Source organism: Malus sylvestris, chromosome 14 (genome assembly GCF_916048215.2).
Source record: "Malus sylvestris chromosome 14, drMalSylv7.2, whole genome shotgun sequence".
Taxonomy (NCBI): domain Eukaryota; kingdom Viridiplantae; phylum Streptophyta; class Magnoliopsida; order Rosales; family Rosaceae; genus Malus; species Malus sylvestris.
Genome location: NC_062273.1, coordinates 4711306 through 4736220, shown reverse-complemented (window position 1 = coordinate 4736220; position 24915 = coordinate 4711306). Strand labels below are relative to the sequence as shown.

At 34.0% G+C, this 24915-nt stretch overlaps 1 protein-coding gene and 1 long non-coding RNA gene across 3 annotated transcripts; one reads left to right on the top strand and one right to left on the bottom strand.

Annotated features, from left to right (window-relative positions):
- The first annotated feature begins 3873 nt into the window (after window positions 1-3873).
- Window positions 3874-14158, top strand: LOC126600871 (uncharacterized). Of its 2 annotated transcripts, XM_050267567.1 has the most exons (7): window positions 3874-4521; window positions 6158-7259; window positions 7748-8280; window positions 9347-9587; window positions 9694-12039; window positions 13395-13443; window positions 13493-14158. In XM_050267567.1, exons 1-6 carry the CDS (start codon window positions 4013-4015, stop codon window positions 13431-13433), a joined length of 4770 nt encoding a protein of 1589 aa, XP_050123524.1. In that variant the 5' UTR covers window positions 3874-4012; the 3' UTR covers window positions 13434-13443; window positions 13493-14158. The 2 variants fall into 2 exon arrangements, with proteins under 2 accessions (XP_050123524.1, XP_050123523.1); XM_050267566.1 differs by having other exon boundaries at window positions 13395-14158.
- Window positions 14159-20263: 6105 nt separating this feature from the next.
- On the bottom strand, window positions 20264-23045 carry LOC126600892 (uncharacterized). The gene is made up of 3 exons (XR_007615617.1): window positions 22474-23045; window positions 20764-20889; window positions 20264-20662 (listed from the first exon to the last, which is right to left on the bottom strand). It is a non-coding gene; the product is annotated as an uncharacterized LOC126600892 (long non-coding RNA).
- Window positions 23046-24915: the final 1870 nt, after the last annotated feature.

Below are 24915 nucleotides of genomic sequence, written 5' to 3'. Positions count from 1 at the left end.
TTCAAAGAGATAATCGAAGACAAAAGTAGCAGATTGACTGATTATGGGTTACTAGGTCGTAAGTGGTGACAATGGTGTAGTGGATGGTGACTGAAGAGGGTTGTCGTGGACTCATGGCTAACGGGAGTTGAGGTTCAAGACTGAGATTCGAGAGTTCAATTCAAGAGAGAGAGCAGCTGCTTCGATTTGAGCTTTCGAGAATTAGAGTGTCTGATTTAGGGTTGAGAAAAACATTAGACGACCGAGATTAAATCTCAGTTGATATAAGTCATCAAGTTTCTAAATTTAATTTAAAATAATATATATATATATATATATATATATATGCATTTATATTTTAACTTTTATTTTAGTTTGGGATTAAATCCTACTGTTGTTAATTATTGTATTTCTTTTTAGTCATATACAATTATTAAATTACTATTTTTCTTATCGTATAACGGGTTACTCACGTGTATACCTGGACTGACTAGTTGTCTAACAGGTGCTTATTAGGTTACCCGATAATGACCTGATTCGTTAACGTGTTGACCCGAAAACCTATTAATTTCGTGTCATGTTGTGTCGAGTTAATAGGTCGTGTCAGAAATTGCCAAGCCTAAGAAAGAGGGGATTAAAAGATAGATTCAGAGAACTCTTGCCCCATTATTAAAGAATTCCGTTTTTTTTTTTCAATCGGTGAAGATGCCCCGGGCTTCTTCTTCATGGAAAAAGATGAGGTTTTAAAACCCTAAAATTAATTTACATTGAATTCTTAAGCATCTCCTTGATTGACAAGAAAGCTTCTCAATGGCTTGTTAAGGTTTCATAATATAAAACAAAAGAACTAATGAAAGGAAGATGGTACTCTATTTGCAATAGGACTCTTTTCCAACAAAGTAAAATAAAATAAAATAAAATATGTTATATAAATTTATGTTAATTTATTCCAAAATATTGCTACATCACTTATTAATTTAAGGATAATACTAGAAAAACTAAATTTATAGACAAAATTTGTAAACTAAATGATGTATGACCAATAAGAATGAGCACGTTGATTAACACTTAAATAATAATCCAATTATTAACTTCCATGTTATTTAGTTTATAATATTTTGTCGACAAATTTAGTCTCCTTAGCATTACAGGTAATTTAATGACAGTCATCTTAACTTTTAATCATGAACATAAGATGTAATAAGATCCAAGAGCTAACAAGAAGTGTAAAAATATTTATCAAAATATTTGTCCTTTGATTCTATTTATCCCCTGTGTGTGTATATATGCATATTCAAATATGTATAGTGATGTCACTTAGGACACACATATAGTGATCCTATTAATTGTTTTTCTTAGATTTAGAGGAGATTAAGGACAATATACGTAACCCACCATCATCGACAAACCAAAAGAGGCAGGTCGTCATAGACTAGTGTCTCTTTATACATGTTCATGTATGATTGTAGCTTGTAATTTAAGCTAAGACTCTCAATTTTGGGTACAAATTAGGCCAATAACATTAGATCATGATTGATAACACAATACTTTTTAGTTGATAGAACAATGATATGTAACATGAAGGCCACAACACTTTAGTTTGACATACTAATCTAAAAGAGGTAGATTTTTGAGAAGTGGATTGAAAAAGAAAAATTTAATCACCAGAATAATTCATGAATTACACTATTATCTTTCTTTATGCAATATAGAAAAATATAAAAAATACGGATCTGATGCCAGTCGAAAGTACCAGAGAGACTATAACAACATTGATCGCCATAGCAATTTGCGGACGAAAGAAAGAGCAAAGATTTTGGCTTGGTTTTGCTTTAGGTAGCGGAGAGGAGGAATGGCAATTTTGTGATGTAGTCACAGCAGAGACGAGGCAAAAGTAGTTGGGCATTATTGGAGTATTGGTCCTTTTTTCTTAAAGTAACTTTAACGAAAAGCTTTCGGTACTATTTATTTTAATAAAAAATTATATTTTTATACTAAAAAATCAATCATGTTACTATTCACTTACAATTTATTTTGTCCTTATTATTAAAACTCAAAGTTTTCAAACTCTTTTCATTAGGTTTTTTTTTTCTTAATACTTCTGCTCACCGCTCACCATCAATACATGGACCCACATTAATTTTTATCATAAATATCGCATAGCTGACACACATGATGTACTGTGGCTGACACGCATAGGTCCCACACACCAGCTAGGACGGCCTTGACAATTTGGAACCATATGTGAGCTTTCGAAGTAGGTCCTTAAGTTATCTAACTTCCAATTTTTTGTATATTTTTTTATGGAAAAAGATATATTTACCTTAAGGGTATGACATTGTGGAGGAATATGCTAAACCTCATAATAGGCTAATAATAATATAGTTCAAATTCATTTTTACTGAGAATCGAATCTAAGATCTCTCACTTATAAGTGAAGAAAAATATCACTAGAACGTAGTACCAAGTATCGGTTCTTTCTACATTAATATGTATAAAAAAGGATTCATTAAATACATAAAAATTTTATTTCTACATCAAATATCATTAAAAATTAATATCAAAAGAAGATATATATACAACCATTACTTTAATATTATACATTTCACGTTTCTTGATCAAATAAATTAGGTTACTTAAAAAAAAGAGTTCATCTCAGTTTACTATCTGAAGTTTTTTTGTTTTCAACATTTGGTCCATGAATTTTTTTTATTCCAGAGTGGTACCTAAAATCATAATTTTATGACACTTTTATACATCCGTTAATGTTACTATTAAATCAATCGTTAACTGATGACGTGGTGCTCATGTATATAATAAATGAACGTCACGTGTCAATATAGGCCCACGAATTAAAAAGGTAAAAAAATAAAAAAAAATAAAATTTTTGGTCATCTTCTACCTCCCTCCGTTCCTTCCTTCTTCCTCTCTTCTCTCCTCTGCACCCACCCACCCAACCCTCATCTCCTATCCGACGGCCCCACCTACCAGATCCAATCGTGAGCGTGAATCGATGACTTAGTCTGTCTTGGGCTATTGCTCTAAGTTATGGCGATCAAGGAGGTCAGTGACGAAGCACTGACGTCATGGTCTGAATCGAAGGCGACATCAGAACCAGTCGCAATCGGAAAAGCTCCGGGGATCGAAAGGATCTGCGATCAAAGGGTTGTAGTTTTGGTTGGCACCCCGTGGTTCTCCATCGCCGTCAGATATGGTAGAGGGGGCCGAAGGTTTGAGCTCACAAGGTCGTCGAAGAGAAGAGGAGGTTGGGTGGGTGGAGTCAAAAAGGGAGGGGGAAGGGTGGATGTGGGAGTCGAAGAGGAGATAAGGGTTGGGCGGGTTGCTACATAGGAGAGAAGGAAGGAAGGAGGGTTGGGGAGGTAGAAGACGACCAAAAAAAATATTTTTTAGTTTTTTTTTTAATTTTTTAATATCTACATGGCCATATTGATGAATTTTTTTTTATTGTGATAGGAACACGAATGATACATCACTTATTTTTATATAAGTGGTGAAAATTTTTAATATTTAAGTTATTAATTTTTTAACACACAAATTCCGCCATTTATATAATGACACTTGATGTACTATTTTGTATTCCAATCATACTTAAAAATCTCTCTATATTGACACGTACCGCTCAATTATTATCACTTGAATGTCACATCATCAATTAAGGTGCATATTTAAATGTTAAGAAAACCGATAAATTAAAATAGGGATGTGATATCCCCACACCCTGTTTTACTTTTCTCACACCTTTTTAATTTTCGGCCGTCGGATCGGATGAATTGAAAAAGATCAATAGATAGAAATTAACAAAAGATGTGTGTGGATAACACATCCCATTAAAATACGCAACTTTCAAAAGAAAAGAATAAAAAAAGTTAAGAAACTAAAACACGCATCTTCTACAGTAAAGTAAGCCACAAAGAAATTAACAAATAATATATAGTCAGAAATGCTGCCGTCCCTCTCCTCTATTGATTAGCTGCTTGTTTTACAAGATCTATTTTCCCCGGAGACACCAACAATGACCGATTTTATGGCTCTAAGTTCCTCCTTTTCTGGCGATTCTGGTTCTCATGAATACCTCTATGACGTTTTCTTGAGTTTCAGAGGTGGAGATACGCGCAAGAATTTTGTCGACCACGTCTATGCTGCTTTGGAGAAAGAAGGCTTTTTAATCTTCCGAGATGGGGATGAATTGGAGAGAGGAGAAGATATCAAGTCGGAGTTGATGAGAGCCATCCGTAAGTCCCGATGCTCGATCGTTGTGTTTTCAGAAGGCTACGCATCTTCCAGATGGTGCCTTGACGAGCTTGTAATGATCCTTGAATGCAAGAGGAAGTTCGACCAATTTGTCTTCCCAGTCTTCTACGGAGTGGACCCTTCTCATGTGAGGGACCAGAAAGGAAGTGTTGCGGAAGCATTTGATAGGCACGTAAAAAGCCAACCGTTGGACAAGGTGAAGCGATGGAAGTCAGCACTTACAGAGGCTGCAAATATTTCAGGGATGGTCATGCTAAATCAAGCTGATTGGTAACTACAATTCTACTTTTTTCCATTTTGGTGGTATTGTTTTGAGATCATTTTTGTGCAGACATGAAAAAATTTATATATGAAAATTAAAACTTTTAATTAGTGATTGCATGTTTCTTTACATGTATAATATTATCAGTTCCTTTTGCATTTCATTGTATCATTTGAACAAGAATTATAAGTAGGAAACTAGATTATAATCCCTAAATCAGATCTCTTTTTCATTAAAGTTGGGTGTTCGATTAAATACTGATTTGGGTCTTTGACTTTATATATCACCAAAAATCTAGCTAATAATTATTAACTATTGTTTTTGTTTTGTTTTGAGTATTATAAATAGAAGATTTTTACTTAATGTGTATTCAATAGGGGTAAAAAAATTGATTTAAGTGGTAACAATAAGTATGTGTTTATGTACACGTATATATATGTGTGTATAATTTGTGTACCTATTTACATAAATATATATTTGTGTACCGATATATATATATATATATATATATATATATATATATATATATATATGCACATATATATGTACAAATTTGTATACCTATATATATGAACCTTGTATATATGTGTACTTATATATATGCACCTACTTATTTATGTACCTTTATGGTGTATATTTTTTATTGCGTCTCTCATATTAGTTCATTTGTTTGGTTTTGTAATTGTCTGTACAAATTTTTATATACAAGTTAATTTTCATTAGCAAAATGTTATAAAAAATCTTCTATTTTAAAGTGGTAAATTTGATTTGCAGAAATAAAAATTCCTATTTTGAAGGCCTAATTGATGATTAAATTAGGAATTTTAGAAACAAAGTTTGAAAATAATAAAAGTGGATAGGGGTATTTAATATGACGTGATAATGAGTTTTAGATTTAAGAACTAAAATTAAATTTATAAAGCATGCTGGTTATAATGAAAAAGTAATCTTATGTAGGTCCTTAGGTCTGAATGCCCAATATATATATATGAAATTAAAACATTTTAGTAGCGACTGCATGTTTCTTTACAATGTATTATAGTTCCTTTTGCATTTCATTGTAAGACATTATAACGTATTTTCAGGTCATGTCCATATGATCATCTCCAATGGTGGGCTAAAAACCAAATTACCTCCCAAAATTTCCTCCCAAACCCAATCCAACCTAAGGAGAAAATTTGGGCTAAATGTTAAATGCTAAACCAAGGTCAGATTATCCCCAAAATTTAGCCCATAAATCGGAATTTAAAATTTTCAATATTTATCAAAATTTAAATTTTTTTAGATTAAAATGTTCTTAAAATTAATTTATGAAAGTATACATATTTATTTATTTTTTTTAAATTTAATTTATCCACAAAAATAGCCTAAGTTCATTATTTAATAATCCCGGGTTAAAATTTTAGGCTAGAACGGTTGAAGTAGAAAATTTGTTTCTGGGTTAAAAACTAAATTTTTCGGACTAAAATATTTGGCTTTTAGCCTAACCATTCGAGATGGTCTTAAGACTAAATGCCCCAAATAATCTTATGGAGGTCCTCAAGTCCAAATGGCCCAAATATTCGTGAAGTTGTAGTTTTGTTCAAACGTATTTATCAGGTCATGTCATAAGACTTCATAACATGTTTGATTGCAATTTTCTAGGAACGCAAGCAAGTTTATCGAAGATCTTGTTGCAACGACTAAAGAAAGAGTACAACGAAGTCGCCCCTTTAGGATGAGCCCATACCTTGTTGGAATAGATTCACGTGTCAAAGACATTAATTCATGGCTACAAGATGAATACTCTGACATTGGCCTGCTTGTAGTTCATGGGACAAGTGGAATAGGGAAGACAACTATTGCAAAGTGTGCTTATAATTTAAACATGGCACGATTTTATCGAAGCAGTTTCCTTGAAAATATAAGTGAAACTTCACAGCTACCCAGTGGCTTACTGCATGTACAAGAAAGAGTTCTCTATGATATTTGTGGCAGAAAAGTGAAACTCAAGAATGTTAGTGAAGGAAAGTTTGAGATTGGACGTGCCGTATACTCTCAAAGATTTTTTCTTGTTCTCGATGGTTTGGAGAGTATGGATGAATTTGATGCTGTAACATGTGGGTTGAAAGAAGCAAGGTTTGGAAGTAAAATCATCATAACAACTACAAATGCAAGGGTGCTAAGCGCTGCTCTGGAATTTGGTTATAAGGTGTGTACTGTTGGAATTTTGAACGACAATGAATCGTTGGAGCTCTTCTGTTGGCATGCTTTTAAACAATTCCAGCCAATTGAAGGTTACATGGAACGTTCAAAAAGTATAGTACAATACTGCGGAGGGCTTCCATTAGCTCTTGCTATTCTCGGTTCTTCACTATCGGGCCGAAGTATAGATGCATGGGAAAGCACATTGAAGGAACTGAAAACTATTCCAGATTCCTCGATCATGAGAACACTCAAAATAAGCTACGATTCTTTGTATGATCATGAACGAGCGCTGTTCCTCCATATTGCGTGTTTCTTTGTTGGAATTGACAGAGATTACATTGTTAGCATACTCCACGGGTGTGACTTCGACATAATTGCTGCCATGGAAAGTCTCATTGAAAAATGCTTGCTAACAATTGATAGAGATAATAAGGTGTATATGCATCGCTTGATTCTTGACGTGGGAAGAGAAATTGCACGCCAAGAGGCAAGGAAGCCTGGGAAACGTAGTAGAATGTGCCGTGAAAAAGATTCTTTTCAAGTATTGACAGAAAAAAATGTAAGAACCATGCTGCCTTTAGATACGTGATTATATTTATATTTATATTTTTATGCATACCACTTTGCAGTTGTCCAAAGGTTTTCTATGTGCTATGAGCACGAACCGATATACTATATGCCATAATATTAGTGGTAAAGAATATTTTTTTTTAATGTCATTCTATTTGTATTATGACAGGTGATGTATCGGTTCATATTCATACTCTACTATTTTATTTTATTTTATTTTTTTAAAGAAACGTAACGATTTTGATTTGTTTGATCAAGAAATTAAGGTGCATATTTAAATTTTAGGAAAACCAAGAAATTAAAATACGCAACTTTCAAAAGAAGAAACTACTGCTTGTCCATATTCCTTTCTTCATCAATGAATATCGTACTTGAACTAAAAAATACGCATCTTTTATAATAAAGTAAGCCACGAAGAAAGAAATAATATATAGTCAGAAATGTTGGCCTCCATTGATTAGCTGCTTGTTTTACTAGATCAATTTTCCACCGGAGACATCAGCAACGGACGATTTGATGACTCTAACTTCCTCCTCTTCCAGCAATTCTCGTTCTCAATACCTCTATGACGTTTTCTTGAGTTTCAGAGGTGAAGACACTCGCGAAAATTTTGTCGACCACCTCTATGCTGCTTTGAAGAAAGAAGGCCTATTAGCCTTTCGAGACGACAATGAACTTGAGAGAGGAGAAGATGTGGAGCCGAGGTTGCTGAGAACCATCCGTAAGTCCCGATGCTCGATCGTTGTGTTTTCAGAAGGCTATGCATCTTCCAGATGGTGCCTTGACGAGCTTGTAATGATCCTTGAATGCAAGAGGACCTTCGACCAATTTGTCTTACCAGTCTTCTACGGAGTGGACCCTTCTGATGTGAGGAAGCAGACAGAAAGTATTGCGAAAGCATTTGCCAGGCACGAAAAAGGTCAACCGTTGGACAAGGTGAAGGTATGGAGGGCAGCCCTTACAGAGGCTGCAAATATAGGAGGGACGATGTTGCAAATTGAAGCTGATTGGTAACTACAATTCAACTTCTTCTATTACATTGATTAAAACCTTATTTCTTTTTAATTTTTTATCAAGGTCTCTAGCTTTTAATGAACGTCATTATTTCAGTTATAAATTATTTACATATCAACGTAATTAAATTTTATTTCTAAATATATTCATTTAGTGTTAGAAACGTTACATTTGTTTATTTATATTTATGGTTAAACTTTGTATCATATATTTCTACTTTTAGTTTGTACTATTTTTAATTTGTACCAATTTTTTTTTTTAATTTGTATCCATATATTAATTTCATTTTGTACCTATATTTTTAAAAATTTTATTTGTACTAATTTATTTATAATGTACCCATTTTTCTTTATAAATGTGCCTTGTCTGTCAAATCAAATGTATAATTTTTTTTTTTTTTTTTGGTGTGTGTGTGTAAATGTACCCTTTTTTTTTTATGTAAAATGTACCCTTTTTTTTAATGTAAAATCGATTATTTTTTATTTTGTTGTATGAGCCTAGCCATACCTCCATGACATATATTGGACTTCGGGTTGGTTTGGTATTGCTGTGCTTTGAAAAAAAAACTGTTTCTGCTGTGCTGTGAGAATAAGCGGCTGTGAAATAAAGCTATAGAGTGTTTGGTAAACTTTTTTGTAAAAATGCTTTTGAAAAAAAAAAAGCACTATTATAGTATTTGGTAAAATTTTATGTAAAACAGATGTGAAAAAAAACAATTTTTCAAAGCTGAGTTTTGCAGCTTCTTGTTTTTGGCTTTTTTTCCCCAAAAACTATGAAAAAAAGCTGAAGTTGAATGTTTACCAAACACAAAAAAGCTCCCAGCTTTTTTTGATACCAACTTTTTACAGAATCACCGCACTACCAAACCAGGCCTTCGTTTGTTGATATATTTGGTGCCAATTTTCAACTCTTTCATGTTGTCAACAATCAATTCCTTTTGCATTTCATTGCATTATTTGAACAAGAATTATAAGTTATTCATAAAGTTAAAGTTTTTGTTCAAAAGTATTTATCAGGACATCTCTATAAGATTTTATAACATGTTTGATTACAATTTTCTAGGCACGAACGCAAGTTTATCAAAAATCTTGTTGCAGCGACAACAGAAATACTACAAAGTCTCCTTATCCGACTTTGTCCTGTAGAGCTCAATGGATTTTTTGAAGAACTTCCTAAAGGATTAAAATGGTCGCGTTGGTTTGAATTTCCTTTGAATTCTATACCTGATGGTCTTACTTTGGACCGTCTGGTTGTTCTTGAAGCGAGGTATAGCAGCTGGAGACAAGTCTGGAAGGGGAGAAAGGTATTTCACTCTACCCTTGTAGTTTCATTTTTACAGTTTTTCATGATTAACTCAGCGTGCTTTCATTTTTGTTTTTATTTCTCACATCTTCTTATCTTTCCCACAGTATCTTCCATCATTGAAGATCCTAGATGTCTGCCATTCCCATAACCTTACTGAAGTCCCCGACTTGTCACTAGTCCCCAACCTAGAGAAACTGATTCTTAACAATTGTAAAAACTTGGTTGGTATCCATGGATCTATTGGAAAGTTAGAGAGACTTGTTTACTTGAACATAAAAGGTTGCAAGCGTATTCGGAAGTTTCCCAAGCACATGCCAGAAAACCTTGAAACAATTATAACACATGGTTGCTCAAATCTTGAGGAGTTTAGAATTATGCAGTCGAAGATGATGATGCATCTGAAAGCTCTTGACGCAGATGAAGCTCATATTAGTGGATTAGTTTATGGGGCACACAAATCAGGGCGCACGTTTTGGGACTGGTTCAATAAAAATACAAAGCTCATAGTTCATGTAAACATTCCTCATTTGTTACGCGGGTGTGAGAAGTTTATGAAGCTAATTATACAGCAATATCATGCTGCTACTAACAATCAGAAATTGAAATGGCTGAACCACAAATATTCAGGGGTGCAAAATCTAAAGCTGATTCCTTCAGTAACAGTAAGTCTGCATAAATTATCCAAGGTTGCGGACTCTTATTCTGCTGGCACCACATACAGAGACCTTATTTCATGCCAGGGTTCTAAGATAGTGGAGGACGTGAATTTGGAAGAAAAGGCTGGGTGTGAAATAGAGGTTGCAGATGTAGAAGATGAGGGTTTAACTGAATCTCTAAAATCCTCATTATTTCTTTATTGTTCCCTTTTTCCATTAGATTATGAATTTAGGAAATATGAGTTGGTTCAGTTATGGATAGCTGAAGGCTTTATTGGAGAGATGCACAGAGAGAGAATGGAGGATACTGGTATTTTGTATTTCGATTTCATGGAGAGTGAAGGCTTTTTTGTGCCCTCAAGAAGTGATTTCAGTGTAGATTTTGATTCAGTGTTCTCACTGCCCATTTATAATCCCAGCAACTTCTTGTACAAGATTAATACTATCAAGCTTTCAGTTTTGGAAAAACAAATTTACCAGGATGGTTATTTCAGAGCTGTGGATGGTAAGTTAGATGGAGCTTCAGAAATGACACAACATTTGTCTCTGATTTTTAAAAATATGGATGAGGTGGGTTGTGGGGTTCTCCAAAAGTTTAAGCGTCTTCGCACGTTGCTTTTGTTCAATGGTAGCAGGTCTTCCATTAAACAAGTTCCTCGTAATCTTTTGTCGGGCTTAAAGTTGTTGAGGACATTGAATTTGAGTGGAACTCTCATCTCTGAACTACCGAGTTCCATTCGAAATGTCAAAGCATTGCGCTATCTTGATGTTTCTCACACTCCCATTAGGCAGTTGCCCGAAGCAATCGATTCTCTTCACAATTTACAGACCATAAAACTGAGAGGTTGTGTTAACTTTGTTCAGTTACCGAAGGGCATCAAGAAGCTAACCAACCTACGCCATGTCGAACTTGATATCATTCGGCAATTGGATTCCTTGCCTGCATACTTGGGAAACTTGACTAACCTGCAGACTCTGTCAGCATTTCTCGTCGGTAGAGATCAGGGGTGCAATATTGGAGAGCTGAAGAATTTGAATCATCTCAAAGGAGCACTTCGCATTTCAAGGCTCGAAAACGTGTTGACTAAGGAAGAGGCTGAGAAAGCTTCATTGAGTACAAAGAAATCCCTCCAGAGAGTGGTTCTCCGGTGGAGTAGTCTGTTGGTTGAGAATGTACGGGAAAAGGAAATCCTTGAATGTCTGCAACCTCATTATGGTCTTCAAGAGCTAGGAATTCAAAACTATAGTGGCTCAACTCTTCCAGCTTGGATTAGCAATCGGGCTTTTGCAGACCTTCTTGTTGTTACTCTCTACAGATGCAAAAATTGTAAACGTCTTCCATCTTTGGGGCAGTTACCAGCGCTTAAGTTTCTCTCCATTATTGAAATGAATGAGGTGGAAGAAATTCATCATCATTTATTCAGAAATGACGGAGTTGCTCAAGAGGACCCTGCATTTCTGAAACTTGAGAGGCTAGAGATTGATATCATGCTTAATTTGAAAGAGTGGATGGCGATAAAACAAGGTGATTTACCGTCTCTACTTAAACTCACGGTGGACTCTTGCCCGGAGCTTGTCACTCTTCCTTCACTTTCAGAACTCAAATCCCTCAAGCATTTGGAGTTCAGACACTGCCCAAAGCTTCTGCCCTTGTCTCAAGATGGACTACCTACCTCACTTGAGTCTTTAGTAATTATATGTTGTCCTCAACTGAAAGAATGGTGCACGAAGAGGGGAGGTCAAGATCAGGACAACCTATCGCATGTGCCTAGAGTATGGTTGGATCATGAAGAGGTAGGTAAAAGAAAACTGAAACCTTTTTACTTCTGTTCAGTTCATCTGAAAAAATGAAACCAAAAGTTAGTAGTTACAGCCAAAAAAAAAAGGTTGTACTCTTGTGTTCTTAATTCTTTGTTTTTGCTCTGATTGGAATAATCTTTTACTGCTGTATTTTAGTTTTCTCCAACAAAATTACTCAAACGCATTCAGCATTCTTGTTTGTGTTTTTTATTTTTTGTTCTTGACATAGTTTTTGGAATTACACCTAAAATTTTAAGTGATTACTATGGCTGGTGGAGCAATTCTGTGACAAAGTGAATATTCTACACTTCTGGCTTTATATACATGGGAAAATCTTCTCTTGCCTAGTTGCCAAATTGTGAATTTGGATAACAATCAAGTTCGTATCAGTATCATGGTATGCTAGTTTACACAAACATTTCAGTCTAACAAAATACATGACTCTCGCTCTTGATGGTTAACTCGCTCCCTTGTTACAGTATGGATTTTGTGTTGATAATGTCAATATTTGTATCGATACTACTGAAGGTGTACAGATAGGATACAACAACAACAAAACATTTTCCCACTAAGTGAGGTCGGTTATATGAATCTTAGAACGCCATTGCACTTGGTTCTATGTCATGTCTTCCGTTATATCCAAGTTCTTTTCTTAGAGTCTCTTCCAAAGTCTTCCTAGGTCTTCCTCTACCCCTTCAGCCCTAGACCTCTGTCCCGTAATCACATCTTCTAATCGGAGCTTCGATAGGCCTTCATCTCACATGTCCAAACCACCGTGTGAAACGAAGGCCTATTGAGGCCCGGTTAGAAGATGCGATTACAGGACAAAGGTTTTGGGCCGAAGGGGTATAGGAAGATTTAGGAAGACTTTCGAAGAGACTCTAAGAAAAGACTTAGTACTTGGATATAACGGAAGACATAACACAGAATCGAGTTTAATGGCGTTCTAGGATTCATACAACCGACCTCATTTAGTGGGAAAAGACTTTGTTGTTGTTGTTGTTGTTGTATCCTATCTATACACCATCAGCAGTATCGATACAGATAGGATGCTGATACATTTTGTTTTTAACTTGTTTTACCAATGTTATCAAAATTTTAATCGCCACCATATCGACAATCCATCCTTTACTAAAGACATTTTCGTAAATGCAGTTACATATTATTGTTAGCATTAACTGTTACAGCTGCCTCTGTGAAAGAAGTTTTCATAAGTGAAGTTTATTAAAATCCTACTTGCGAGCCATGTCTCACATTATATACTAAATGGTCTAACTTTGATTCGTGTTTAAAAGTGATTTCTGGATGGATTTGATTGCACGTGTCTAATTATTTAATGATCTTTGCAGCTAAAAATGCAAGGAGAACAATCTTTCAGTGACGCTTGAAGGGCTGGTTTCTGGTTGCTGGTTGATGGTAGATGGTTGTTGGTTGTTGGTTGCTGGTTGCTGGTTGCTTGTAAAATGATTCTTGAAGTGTTGGTGGTGATATGTTGGAGTTAGCGGCTTCTTTTCACCAGTTGGGTGGCTGTTTATGGGGTTTGTTTTGTGTATTACGCTGTTTCAATTTGCTCAGTGCAGCTTGTTTTTTATTTTGATTTTTGTGGTTTGAGTTGTTGCTGCTTCTCTTGCCGCATTGTTGTTCATAACTTCATACAATCGCAAGCATGTGACTAGTATTTAGGCTTATTTTTAGCTATGCCACTTGTATTCTTCAACAAATCTCACTTTACCCCTAAACTCTATATTGTCTTACTTTACCACTTGCACCTTTCCTTTGTATCCCAATTTACATCCTACCGTCTATATTGTCTCACTTTAAAGGCTTTTTTAAATTTATTTGACAAAATAGGTTAAGTGGGATATTGAGGAAGAGTGTAAGTGTTAAAGTGAGACAATATAAAGTGTAGAGTGTAAAGTGAGACACGGAGGAAGAGTGCATGTCGTAAAGTGAGTCAACATAAAATGTAAGGGCTAAAGTGAGATTTGGTGAAAAGTATAGGTGTCATAACAAAAAATAAGCCAAGTATTTGTTAAGTTTACATTCTCTTGCAGCATTCTTGTTTTGTGTAATAAGTATTTGTAAATCGAATGTGGGATTCATTTGCTACGAATTCTTAGCATCTTTCAGATGCAGACTCCCGACAAGTAGTACTAGAATTTTTTACGGCCAATTTGAACTACATTGTGAATTGGTCTTGGACCTTATCTTACCCGATGATTAAGTGTTGGAATTTAGGGTTTTTATTTGAGTTATTGTTTTGGTTTTTCCTTTCTTAGGGTATTTTCGTTAGTTTGTTTATTAGGGTTTGCTTGAGGTATTACTAATCAAACAGTGCTTTGTATTAGGATGGGTTATTATACAAAATGGTCCTTAAGATTTGCATGATTAATATAAATGGTCCATGAGATTGAAAATCAATAGAAATGGTTCATGAGATTGTCCATCATCTATGATTTTGGTCCTTCCGTTAAAAACTTTTTGGGCAATTTTCAAAACTTCGTAACTCAATCGATTCTTAACCAAATTCGACCACTAATATATCAAAATGAAGATAAGAAAGTGTAGAACAAGATTATACATATTTGGAAGCCCAATGATTGCTGGAGATGGCTGGAAAATAGCCAGAAAGATGACTGGTTCGCGGGAAAAATAGAAAACTCACCGGAAACTGGGTAAACTTTAAATATTCATAACTTCTTCAATACTCAATGAAATCGAGTGATTCAAAAACAAAAATCATACTTCTCGACTAAACAAAGAGAATGGTATCTTTCTTTACTGCTAACTCGTTGTGGTTTGGCAGAAAATTGCTCGAAAATGGTTAGCCACTTTTGAGTCGTCGTTTGACCAAACCACGACGAGTTAGCCTTCGAAAAAGGTACCATTCTCTTCGTCTTGTCAATAAGTATTTTTTTTTTTGAATCACTTGATTTGGTAGAGTAGTGAAGAAGTTATGAATATTTAAAGTTTACCCAGTTTCCGATGAGTTTTTCATTTTTCCCGCGAACCAGTCATCTTTCTGGCTATTTTCCAGCTATTTCCAGCAATCATTGGGCTTCCAAATAGGTATAATCTTGTTTTACACTTTCTTATCTTCATTTTGATATATTATTGGTCAAATTTGGTTAAGAAACAATTGAGTTACAAAGCTTTGAAAATTACCCAAAATCGTTTTTAACGGAAGGACCAAAATCATAGATGGTGGACAATCTCATGGACCATTTCTATTGATTTTCAATCTTAGGAACCATTTCTATTGATCATGCAAATCTTAGAACCATTTTGTATAATAACCCTTTTACCAAGTTGTTCAATAATATGTTTCTTTCCCGTACTGTTCATCTTGGTATCAAGAGCAAGTTCGTTGGACTTGTCTCTGAACCAGTGCGCTTAGCCTGAACATGTACCTACCTGATTCTAGAAAGTCATATCAGTGATCTCGTCTGCCTAGTACTAGATTACCACTCGCATCGCACCACTAGCCGGCTCGTACCATGAGAACATCACTGCATTGCACCGCTGTCGGTTCTCTGACGAAGCCCAGATCGCTGATCGCTCTACCTTGACGAACCCACATCTGTTGTTCCTTGCCGTCTCCATTCTACTATTCATTGTTCTACTTTAAAATGCCCGTCCAAACCAGACTTGTTGAAACCGCCCGACTTGACGCTGCTATTGCCTGATTAACCTGCACACTGTACACCACCCTCCACCAGATTTGAAATTGTACCCGCGTGCACAACCAACACATCAGGTATCTCTTTGACTATTTGTTACGATTGTCATTGTGAATATGGCATCTTCAGAAGATGATTCCCTGCAAGCTATGGGTGTGAAGTTAAATGGAAATAATTATGTGTATTGGGTGTATGTGGTGAAGAACTTTCTAATCGGAAAAGGATTATGGGGCTAATTAGTTCTCAACATCCAAGGAAGTTTTGGGATCACTTAGCACAGTTGTATACCAAGAGAAACTTTTCGTTGTGATCGGAATACAGGTGGTACATCACGTGTTTTTATACAAGTGATGAGAAATTTCATTTTTTAAATTATAAACTTTTTAACACACATATTCCACCATTTGTATAGTGGCACGTGGTGTACCATCCCATGTTCCGGTCACACTGAAAAATCTCTCGTATACTAAGGCTAATTTTGCTAAGCAATATCAATTAGAAATGCAGATTCGTGCAATCCAGCAAGGTGATAAGAGTATTCAAGATTTTTATAATGAAATGACCAGTCTCTGGAACCAACTTGCATTGACTGAACCTAAAGGACTTGGTACTGTTGAGCTCTATCTTCAATATAGAGAAGAGCGATGTCTTGTGCAGTTTCTGATGCCTCTTAAAGATGAGTTTGAGACTCTCCATAGCTCTATCCTACATCAAACTTCTTTTCCATCCGTTGATTATGTTCTTAATGAGTTACATGCTGAAAAGTTCGCGTGCAATCACAGTCGCATAGACTTTCTTCGCCTATGTAGAATTCTTCGGCATTGGTTGTGTCCGCTAGATCGAGAACTTGTAATAAAACTATTGTTGTTGGGGATGAGTGTGCTAACTACAAGGAAAAAGGGCATTGGAAAGAGGATTGTTTGTGGAAATTTAAGAAATCGCCTACAGCTGTTGATACTAATTCACCGAAAGTGTTGGCCGTGTTGACTTTAAAATTAGCTACAACTGACTGTGTCAACAACTTCGACTTTGGTTGGTGATGCATGCATGTCCTTGCCTGTCTGTCTACCTGTCTGCATAGCAAATGATGTTTGTTTGTTTGCTTGTCCACATAGCGAAGTCTGTTTGTCTGCTTGTCTGTCCGCCTAATGGAGCATGCATTCACATCTGCTTATTGGCAAATTCATGCCGTATACCGTCATGAGTTTGACGGGGGTGTTGGAATTTAGGGTTTTTATTTGAGTTATTGTTTTGGGTTTTTTCTTTGTTAGGGTATTTTCGTTATTTTGTTTATTAGGGTTTGCTTGAGGTTTCTATTTAAACAATGATTTGTGGTAGGTTTTATCAAGTTGTTCAATAATATCTTTCTTTCCCGTACTGTTCATCTTTAAGATCATTGACCATCATGTAAGGTAAGCTCCAAGACTGCAATGGATTAGGGACGAGATATTCTTACTCCAGAGTATCGTATATTTTGAACTTTTTAACCATTAGATCCTTGATCCGAGATACAGTGACCAAGATCTAGAGCTCGTTTGGATGTGTTTTTCAAATGACTAAAAGTGCTTTTGGTAAAAATATTTTTGAAAACAATCATTAGTAAAAATGCTAGTAAATTTTGGAAAAACACTTAAAGTGCTTCCTAGAAAAAGAACATAACTGGTGCTTCTTGCAGAAAGCACTTTAAGTGCTTTTGGAATCCAAAAATATTTTCTCTAAAAACACTTTCAATCATTTTAAAAGTACATCCAAGCGAACCCTTAACCTTTGAAACCTACTCTTGATCACTAGACATCATAGTTATCTGTTATAGAAGTTCTGAAATTCTCTTATGTATGTACAAAGACAGTTTTCATTGTAGCTAATTGCATAGAGGGTCACAAAATAAGTAAATGTTTTTTGGAGAGACACAAAAATAAGTTTGTTTCATAGCCAGTCCAGTATTTTTTGTAAAAATAGTTAAATACTTTTGGGTTAAACAAATTGGCTATAAGTTTATCTTGTTTGTCATAATATTTGGTGTGACAACAATTTTATTACGTTTTTAACTTGGTGTTATTAGTTTTTGCAAAAATAGTTTAAGAAAATTTAGTAAAAGTCAATAAAAACTCTTTTTTATTTTTTTTTATTTTTTATTTTTAACAAACGATATTGTCTACACTAATAGGAATGGGTGAACTTAGCCTCACAATAGACTAGCAATATTTTCTACACTAATGAACCATATATCAACGGTCAGTTTTTATTTGGATCTAATCAATGAAATATTTTTGTTAATTAGGCATATCAATGAGAAATGTTATATGAGTTTCAAACCCATATAAATAGTTTTAAATTAATTTTTTTGCCCATATTAGATCTTCAAAAATTCATGATCATCTTTCCCAAAATAACCTCTCTTTTCTGCACGTGAAGATGAACCAAAATGCATCTATCTCTCTGATGTTAATGAATCAATGCAAGCCATGAATCCCAGAATTGAAAGCCTAGCAATAAAAATCTCTTTGGTCGTAGCAGTGAGCATGAAAATCTCATCGCTACCACTAAATTTGTCGGTCGATTGTTATATCTCATCGATTTGTCACTGAATTTCATTAATTCGTGGCTAATCCCATTGATTCTTGGCTGGACAAACGGTTGTTAATCAACTGTTATATTGAATCGATTCTTCAAATTCATTATTCAAGTTTTCACTCAATGTGTATAATCACTATTCTAAAAATCCACGTCTAGTGCCACATAAGCGTTAGGCTGCTAGCTATCGCCCAGATTAATCCCTATGCTTTTGAAAATTAAGAAAGAGGAGCCTAAACGTGCTTATTAGGTGCTCGTCTAGACCGCCGAAGTGCCCGCCTAGACAACCCTGCTAGGATGCAAGTCTCATTAAGACAGAAAGTAGATAACCTACATTTTTCATTTTATTTTTTTCAATATATTTGAAGAAATTTGTTGAATACTTGAATGAACACTCATTATATACTTTGATATCATGTTTTCAATATGTTCTAATACTTTATAATCTATAAGAAATTCATTTTGCAACTTATGTATCCAAATACAATTATTTATTTTTTTAAGTATAAGAAGACACTTATTTATCATATATATAATAGATTTATTCAAATCCGCTTAGTCTGCCTAGGCTCCTGCTTAATCATTTAGGTGCTAGGCCCCAGCCTGCCGCCCGACTAGTGCCTAGCGCTTAGCGTATTTTAGAATCTTATGTATAATATTTAGGTTTAATCTTAGTTTACTACCTTCAAGTTGCTTGGTTTTCAACATTTGGTATATAAAGTTTTTTCATCCTAGAGTGGTACTTGAAGTGAAAATTTTGAGATAATTTCATACATCCGTTAAGGTTGTTGTTAAGTCAGTCGTTAACTAATGACATGCAGGCTGGCCGATTTACGTCTTTGCAGTCAGCGGCCTCTCTCTTCCTCTTTCTGCTGCTCATGCTGGCTCTGCTGTTTTTTGAGTAGGCCCCATCGGTTTTCATGTGCCCTCAGATCCAGTGTGCAGGCTGGCTGCAGCCTTTTTTTACTTGCAGTCGCTGGTGTCGTGGGGAGCAGCATTGGTGCACATGTCAATCTCAGGCCAAGTGCGACTGGGTTTCCGGTCGAATCGTAGTGCTGACATCTGGGTTTGGGTTAGGTTGCAGAGAGAAAGGGGGGTTAGGAGAGGAATGGTGGAGGAGGTGGTGGTTATGGAGAGAAAGGAGGAGTCAAAGAAGAAATGGGGGGTTAAGATAGGTTTCGGTTTTTTTTTTCAAATTTTTAATTTAATTTTTTTTAATTTTTAATTTTTTGATATTCATGTGGACCCAAATTGACACGTGGCATTCAATCATTGTTCGCATGGGCGTCATGTCACCAGTTAACGGTTGACTTAATAATAGCCTTAATAGATGTATGAAACTATCCTAAAATTTTGACATTAGGTACCACTCTGGGATGAAAAAAACTTCACGTAATAAATGTTAAAAACCAAGAAACTTGAGGATAATAAACTGAGATTAACCTTAATATTTATTATATTAACAATTTTGGTCCAAGTCTTTTTTTAATTTTAATACAAATATTTTCTACAACTATGTAAGTCTGTATTTAAATGCTTATTCAAATGTAGATGAAAATTACTTATTCAAAGTGTTTTTGTCAAGGCCTTCTAGACATTTGACTATAAGTAAATAAAAGTGTTTCTTGTAATCTATAACAAGAAAATAATTCAAGTTGGAAATTTAAAAAATAAAAAAGCTCAGATCGGGTAAAATAATAATAGAACCAATGTGTATACAACTACAGACATCTAAATTCATCGGTGGTTAAGTTGTTGTGGGTTTAGTTCTAACTCAGGTTTGATTCTTGACGTGGAATGTCCTCGTTTTTTTATGTCGCGACAACTGGGTGTGGGACTTGTGCGTGTCAGCCATAGTAGCTAACTAGTGCTTAATACCCGCGCGTTGCCGCGGGTTTGAAGTTAGATGAGATGTTAAAAATGAAAAACTTTCGGTTACAAAATAGGAACAACGATAACAACAATGAATTTGGAAAAGGTTAAATTTAGATAATATAAAGATACAAATTATAATCATCCATTATATTGTAGCAGTTCTATGTATTTTTGGACCAGGAGGATTACATTCAGTTACAAAAAATAGAAATTCCTGGTACAAAGATACAAAAAACATTATAATAACTGAATTTCTTCTAATAACCACATCTAATATACTTTGTGTTCCAGCCTTTGCATACAAAAAACGAGGAGATGCTGTTGTGTGGGGATGCAAAAAACATTGTTGAGTTTTGGGCAAAAAAAGATATGTACAGGTTTTTAAACATGTTAAACATGATTTAATATAGATAAACAAAACACGGTAAACATTCTTGATCAGAGTAGTGAAAGGTGTCTTCAGGCCTTGTTGTCATTGATAAAGCAACCTGAATAAAGAGGAATAGAACAAAACATATTTAGATAGGAATTAGTATCACATGTAAATGGTAATGGTGGAAAAGATAAAACAACTTGAAAGCATACTAACCGAATCATTGTTTCCAGTGCTGTTGTGACGCTTTGCCTGAGTAGGAGGTGATTTTTTTTTTTTAATAACTTGATTGGAACCTCATCACATTCTCTTGGATCGACTTCTGAAATTTCTTCAGATTCACTGATTTGAATGATCATGCAACATTAATATAGTTGTTCACAGAAAGAAGAAAAGATGATTCCTAGTTATAATTCATATTATTGAAAATGTTTGATATGTACATTTTAAGAAAGTTGAAGTGAACACATGGAAATTTTTTAAAACATGATGTAAAAATATAAACATCATATTTGAGAATAGTATGAAATTAGATATCAAACCTTTGTTCACGAAAAGCGCTCTTCTCACAGATTCTCTTCTCACAAATCTGGATTAACTCATTCTTTTAAATATTTGTTGTCAGTTTTATTATTATTATTTTATCTTTTTTTGTGCCCACACTCTGCAGGAGACTCTGCATTCAAATGTTTTTATAATATTTTATTGTGTTCTGTGCAAGGTATTAAATATCGATGATATCGGAAATATCGGTAGTCTAAAAATACAGAAAATTCGATAGAAATATCGATATATTATCGATATCGATAAAAATTGAATAAAAACCACGGAAATTGTAAGAAAAACTTGGAAATTTTTATTGAAACTTTGCAGGATGTTTATTTAGTCAATTATCTATTAGTTTATCACAAAAAAATGGAAGGAAATGCATTGCATAATAGATATAACTTATTTAAGTTGATTATATAGGAGCTAGCAAATATTGTGAGTGTAGAAAATATGTAGTAATTAATGAAAAAGGTTTAAACACACCATAATCATTTATATATAATGAATTAGTACAATATTTTACACTTTATACATTGCATGGTAAGATACATGAGTGACTTAGCAAGGTCTAAAATATCGATGATATCAGAAATATCGGTAGTCCAAAAAATATCGATAATCCAAAAACACGGAAATTTCGATGAAAATATCGGGATATTATGGATATTTTAGACCATGGCTATGTGTGACAAATCCGTGCCACCTACTGCAGGAGACTCGGCGTGGAAGACAAAAAGTCAAGCAAAATAAAAAAATAAAATAATCAAAAGGCAAAGGAATATGGGGACAGGTGGGTTTCTCACAATTTTTAATAATTATTTTGTCCATGCATTCAATGTTTTTATAATTTTTTTATTGTGTTGTGCGCCACAAACCATGTGGCCTGATTTAAGTCATATTTTTTAAATAATTCTTTGTCAGTTTTTTAATTAATTATTTTATCTTTCTTTGTGCCACAACTCGACAATCATAGACATGGAACCTGGGAGGACAAAGGATGATCAACACGTGACAATCATGGGCAATACAGGTATTTTACTGTGTGAAGCAGGCAGCAAAATGGTATGGACCGAAAAAATCAAAGGCATTTCCGCCCTTTTACTATTATTGAACAGTGCTAAAACTCAACTGAGTTTTAGTATATATAATGTGTCAGCTATGCTATATTTATATACTAAAAATTAGTGTAGTGTCCAAATATTAAAAAAAATAACTTTAACGAAAAATTTTCGATACTGTTCATTTTAACGAAAAATAATATTTTACACTAAAAAATTAATCATGATACTATTCACTTTACCTTTTATTTTATCCTTATAGTTAACTCTTAAAATTTTCAAACAAATTTCATTAGTTTTCTTATTAAAAAATGCTTACTTGGTGCGCATCCCGACTTGATGGTTTCTTTTCCTCTCTCAAGTTCATCGTCGTCTCGGAAGGTTGAAAAGCCTTCTCCAAAGCAGCAAAGAGGTGGTCGACAAAATTCTCGCGAGTGTCTTCACCGTTGAAACTCAAGAAAACGTCATAGACGTGTGGAGAATCAGGATCGTCGAAAAAGGGGCAACTTAGAGCCATCAAATCGTTGATTGCCGGTGTCTCCGGAAGGAAATAGATATTGTTAAAACAAGCAGCTAATCAATGAAGGAGTGGGAGGCCAACATTTCTGACTTTATATTATTTGTTTCTTTGTGGCTTACTTTATTATAAAAAAAACCCGAATTTTTTTAGGTTCAATATGATATTCGTTGATGCAGAAAAAAAAACGTAAAAACAACAGTTTCTTTACTCCGTTCTTTTGAAAGTTGTGTATTTTAATTTTTTTTGTTTTCCTAAAATTTAAATATGCACCTTAATTTCTTGGTTAAACAAATCAAGACGGTTAGGTTTCTTTAAAAAATTAGTATTGTTTGAACATAGAACGATACATCATCTGTCATAATATAAAGAAAAGAACATTTGAAAAAAATATTTCACCACTTATGTTATGACATATAGTATATCAGTTTGTATTCTGGGCATGTAAAAACATCTCTTTTCCTCTTTTTATAATCTTTTTAATTAAAATTTGAATTAAAAATAGAGAACATGATTGAGTATGATCAAGGTCTAAAATATCGATATTATCCTGATATTTCCATCGAAATTTTTGTGTTTTTGGACTACCGATATTTCCGATATTATCGATATTTTAGATCTCGATAGGAACTCTATGTGGTATTAAATCACTCATGTATCTTACCATGTAATGTATAAATTGTAAAATCTTGTACTGATTCATTATATATTAATGATTATGGTGTGTTTAAATTTCTTTCATTAATTACTACATATTTTTTTGCACTCACAATATTTGCCAGCTCGCTATATAATCAACTTAAATCAATTAAATCCATCATCCAATGCATTTCCTGCCAATTTTTTGTAATAAACTAATAGATAATTGACTAAATAAATATCCTGTAAAGTTTCAATAAAAATTTCCAAGCTTTTGTTACAATTTCAGTAGTTTTTATTCAATTTTTATCGATATTGATAATATTCCGATATTTCCATCGAAATTTTCATATTTTTTAACTACCAATATTTTCGATATTATCGATATTTTAGACCTAAGTATAATCTTAAAATGTCAGTCAGTATCGATGCATCACAGGTTTGTGGTGGTGGCGAATAAAATGAATGACATCTACGCAAAAATCCATTAGTTGTTGCTAATATTTAATACAAGTACCAACAACTTTTTCATTGGGATTCCAGCTGGGGTTTATTATATTTATTGTCTTTATATATAAAGCCAACAACTTTTTTTGGAATCACAAATTTCATTAAAAAAATTTAGACAAAAATGCCCTTAAAACAAAAGAATTTCAAAAGCAACCCAAAATAATGCACCAAATAATGCAGGGGTATTTTAGTTATTTTAACAGTGTTTTTTTAATAATTAATTCTTTTTCTGTATTTTTTTTAAGTACATCACAATAAGCTAGCAATAATGTGATTCAATTAATTATTTATCAAATATTATTTTCTCTATTTTTAAACATGTTCAAAATATCTTAATAGAAGTTTAATACCGGTTATAAAAAATATCTTCGGCACATTCATAATAATGTAATTAAATTAATTGTCAAATGATTGTTTTTTTTTTCTTTTTTTCTGAACAACCGATATTATCTACACTAAGGGGGAGGGAGTGGGCTTAGTCTCACAATGAGCTAGCAATAATGTGATTCAATCAGTTGTTTATTAAATATTATTTTCTCTATTCCTAATGTAAATTTAATATAATGTAGATGAAAATTGAAAGACCGATTTTATTATGTGAATTCAGCTACTTTAATTGGTTTGTGAGAGGTTTTTTCTAGTATGATCTAAGATTATTCATTTACTGCAAATATTTGACTTTCCTTTGTCAATTCACGCATATTAATACATTGAAAACATGTAGGTCGCGCTGTGATTCAAAAAAGGTCTTCTGCACACGCGTGAAGGCTAGTGACATCTAACAAGAACAAGGTAACTACTGCTAACTTTTGCCTTTTGTATTCTTCCATTTTCAAATTGGTTCAAACCTACTTTTACCTACTTTGATTATACTTAATGCTCATCCAATCATTGTTTATACATTTAACACGTCCTCTTACGTATAACTTAAGCTAAACACACGAAAGTTATGATATTGGGAGTTTTAACGAAACATTATTAGTATTGTTCACTTTTAATGAAAAATGACATTTTTATCTTTTCCTGGTACTATTCACTACACCTTTATGTGTCCCTTTTCATTAAAACTAAAATTTTTTTAGATTTTTCGTTAGT

Bases quoted from the DNA above. Each gene is read 5' to 3' on its own strand.
- LOC126600871 (XM_050267567.1), top strand. From the start codon at position 4,013: ATGACCGATTTTATGGCTCTAAGTTCCTCCTTTTCTGGCGATTCTGGT. The intron at 9,588-9,693 runs GTATTTCACTCT...TCTTTCCCACAG, and splicing joins AAGTCTGGAAGGGGAGAAAG to TATCTTCCATCATTGAAGAT. The intron at 12,040-13,394 runs GTAGGTAAAAGA...TGATCTTTGCAG, and splicing joins TATGGTTGGATCATGAAGAG to CTAAAAATGCAAGGAGAACA.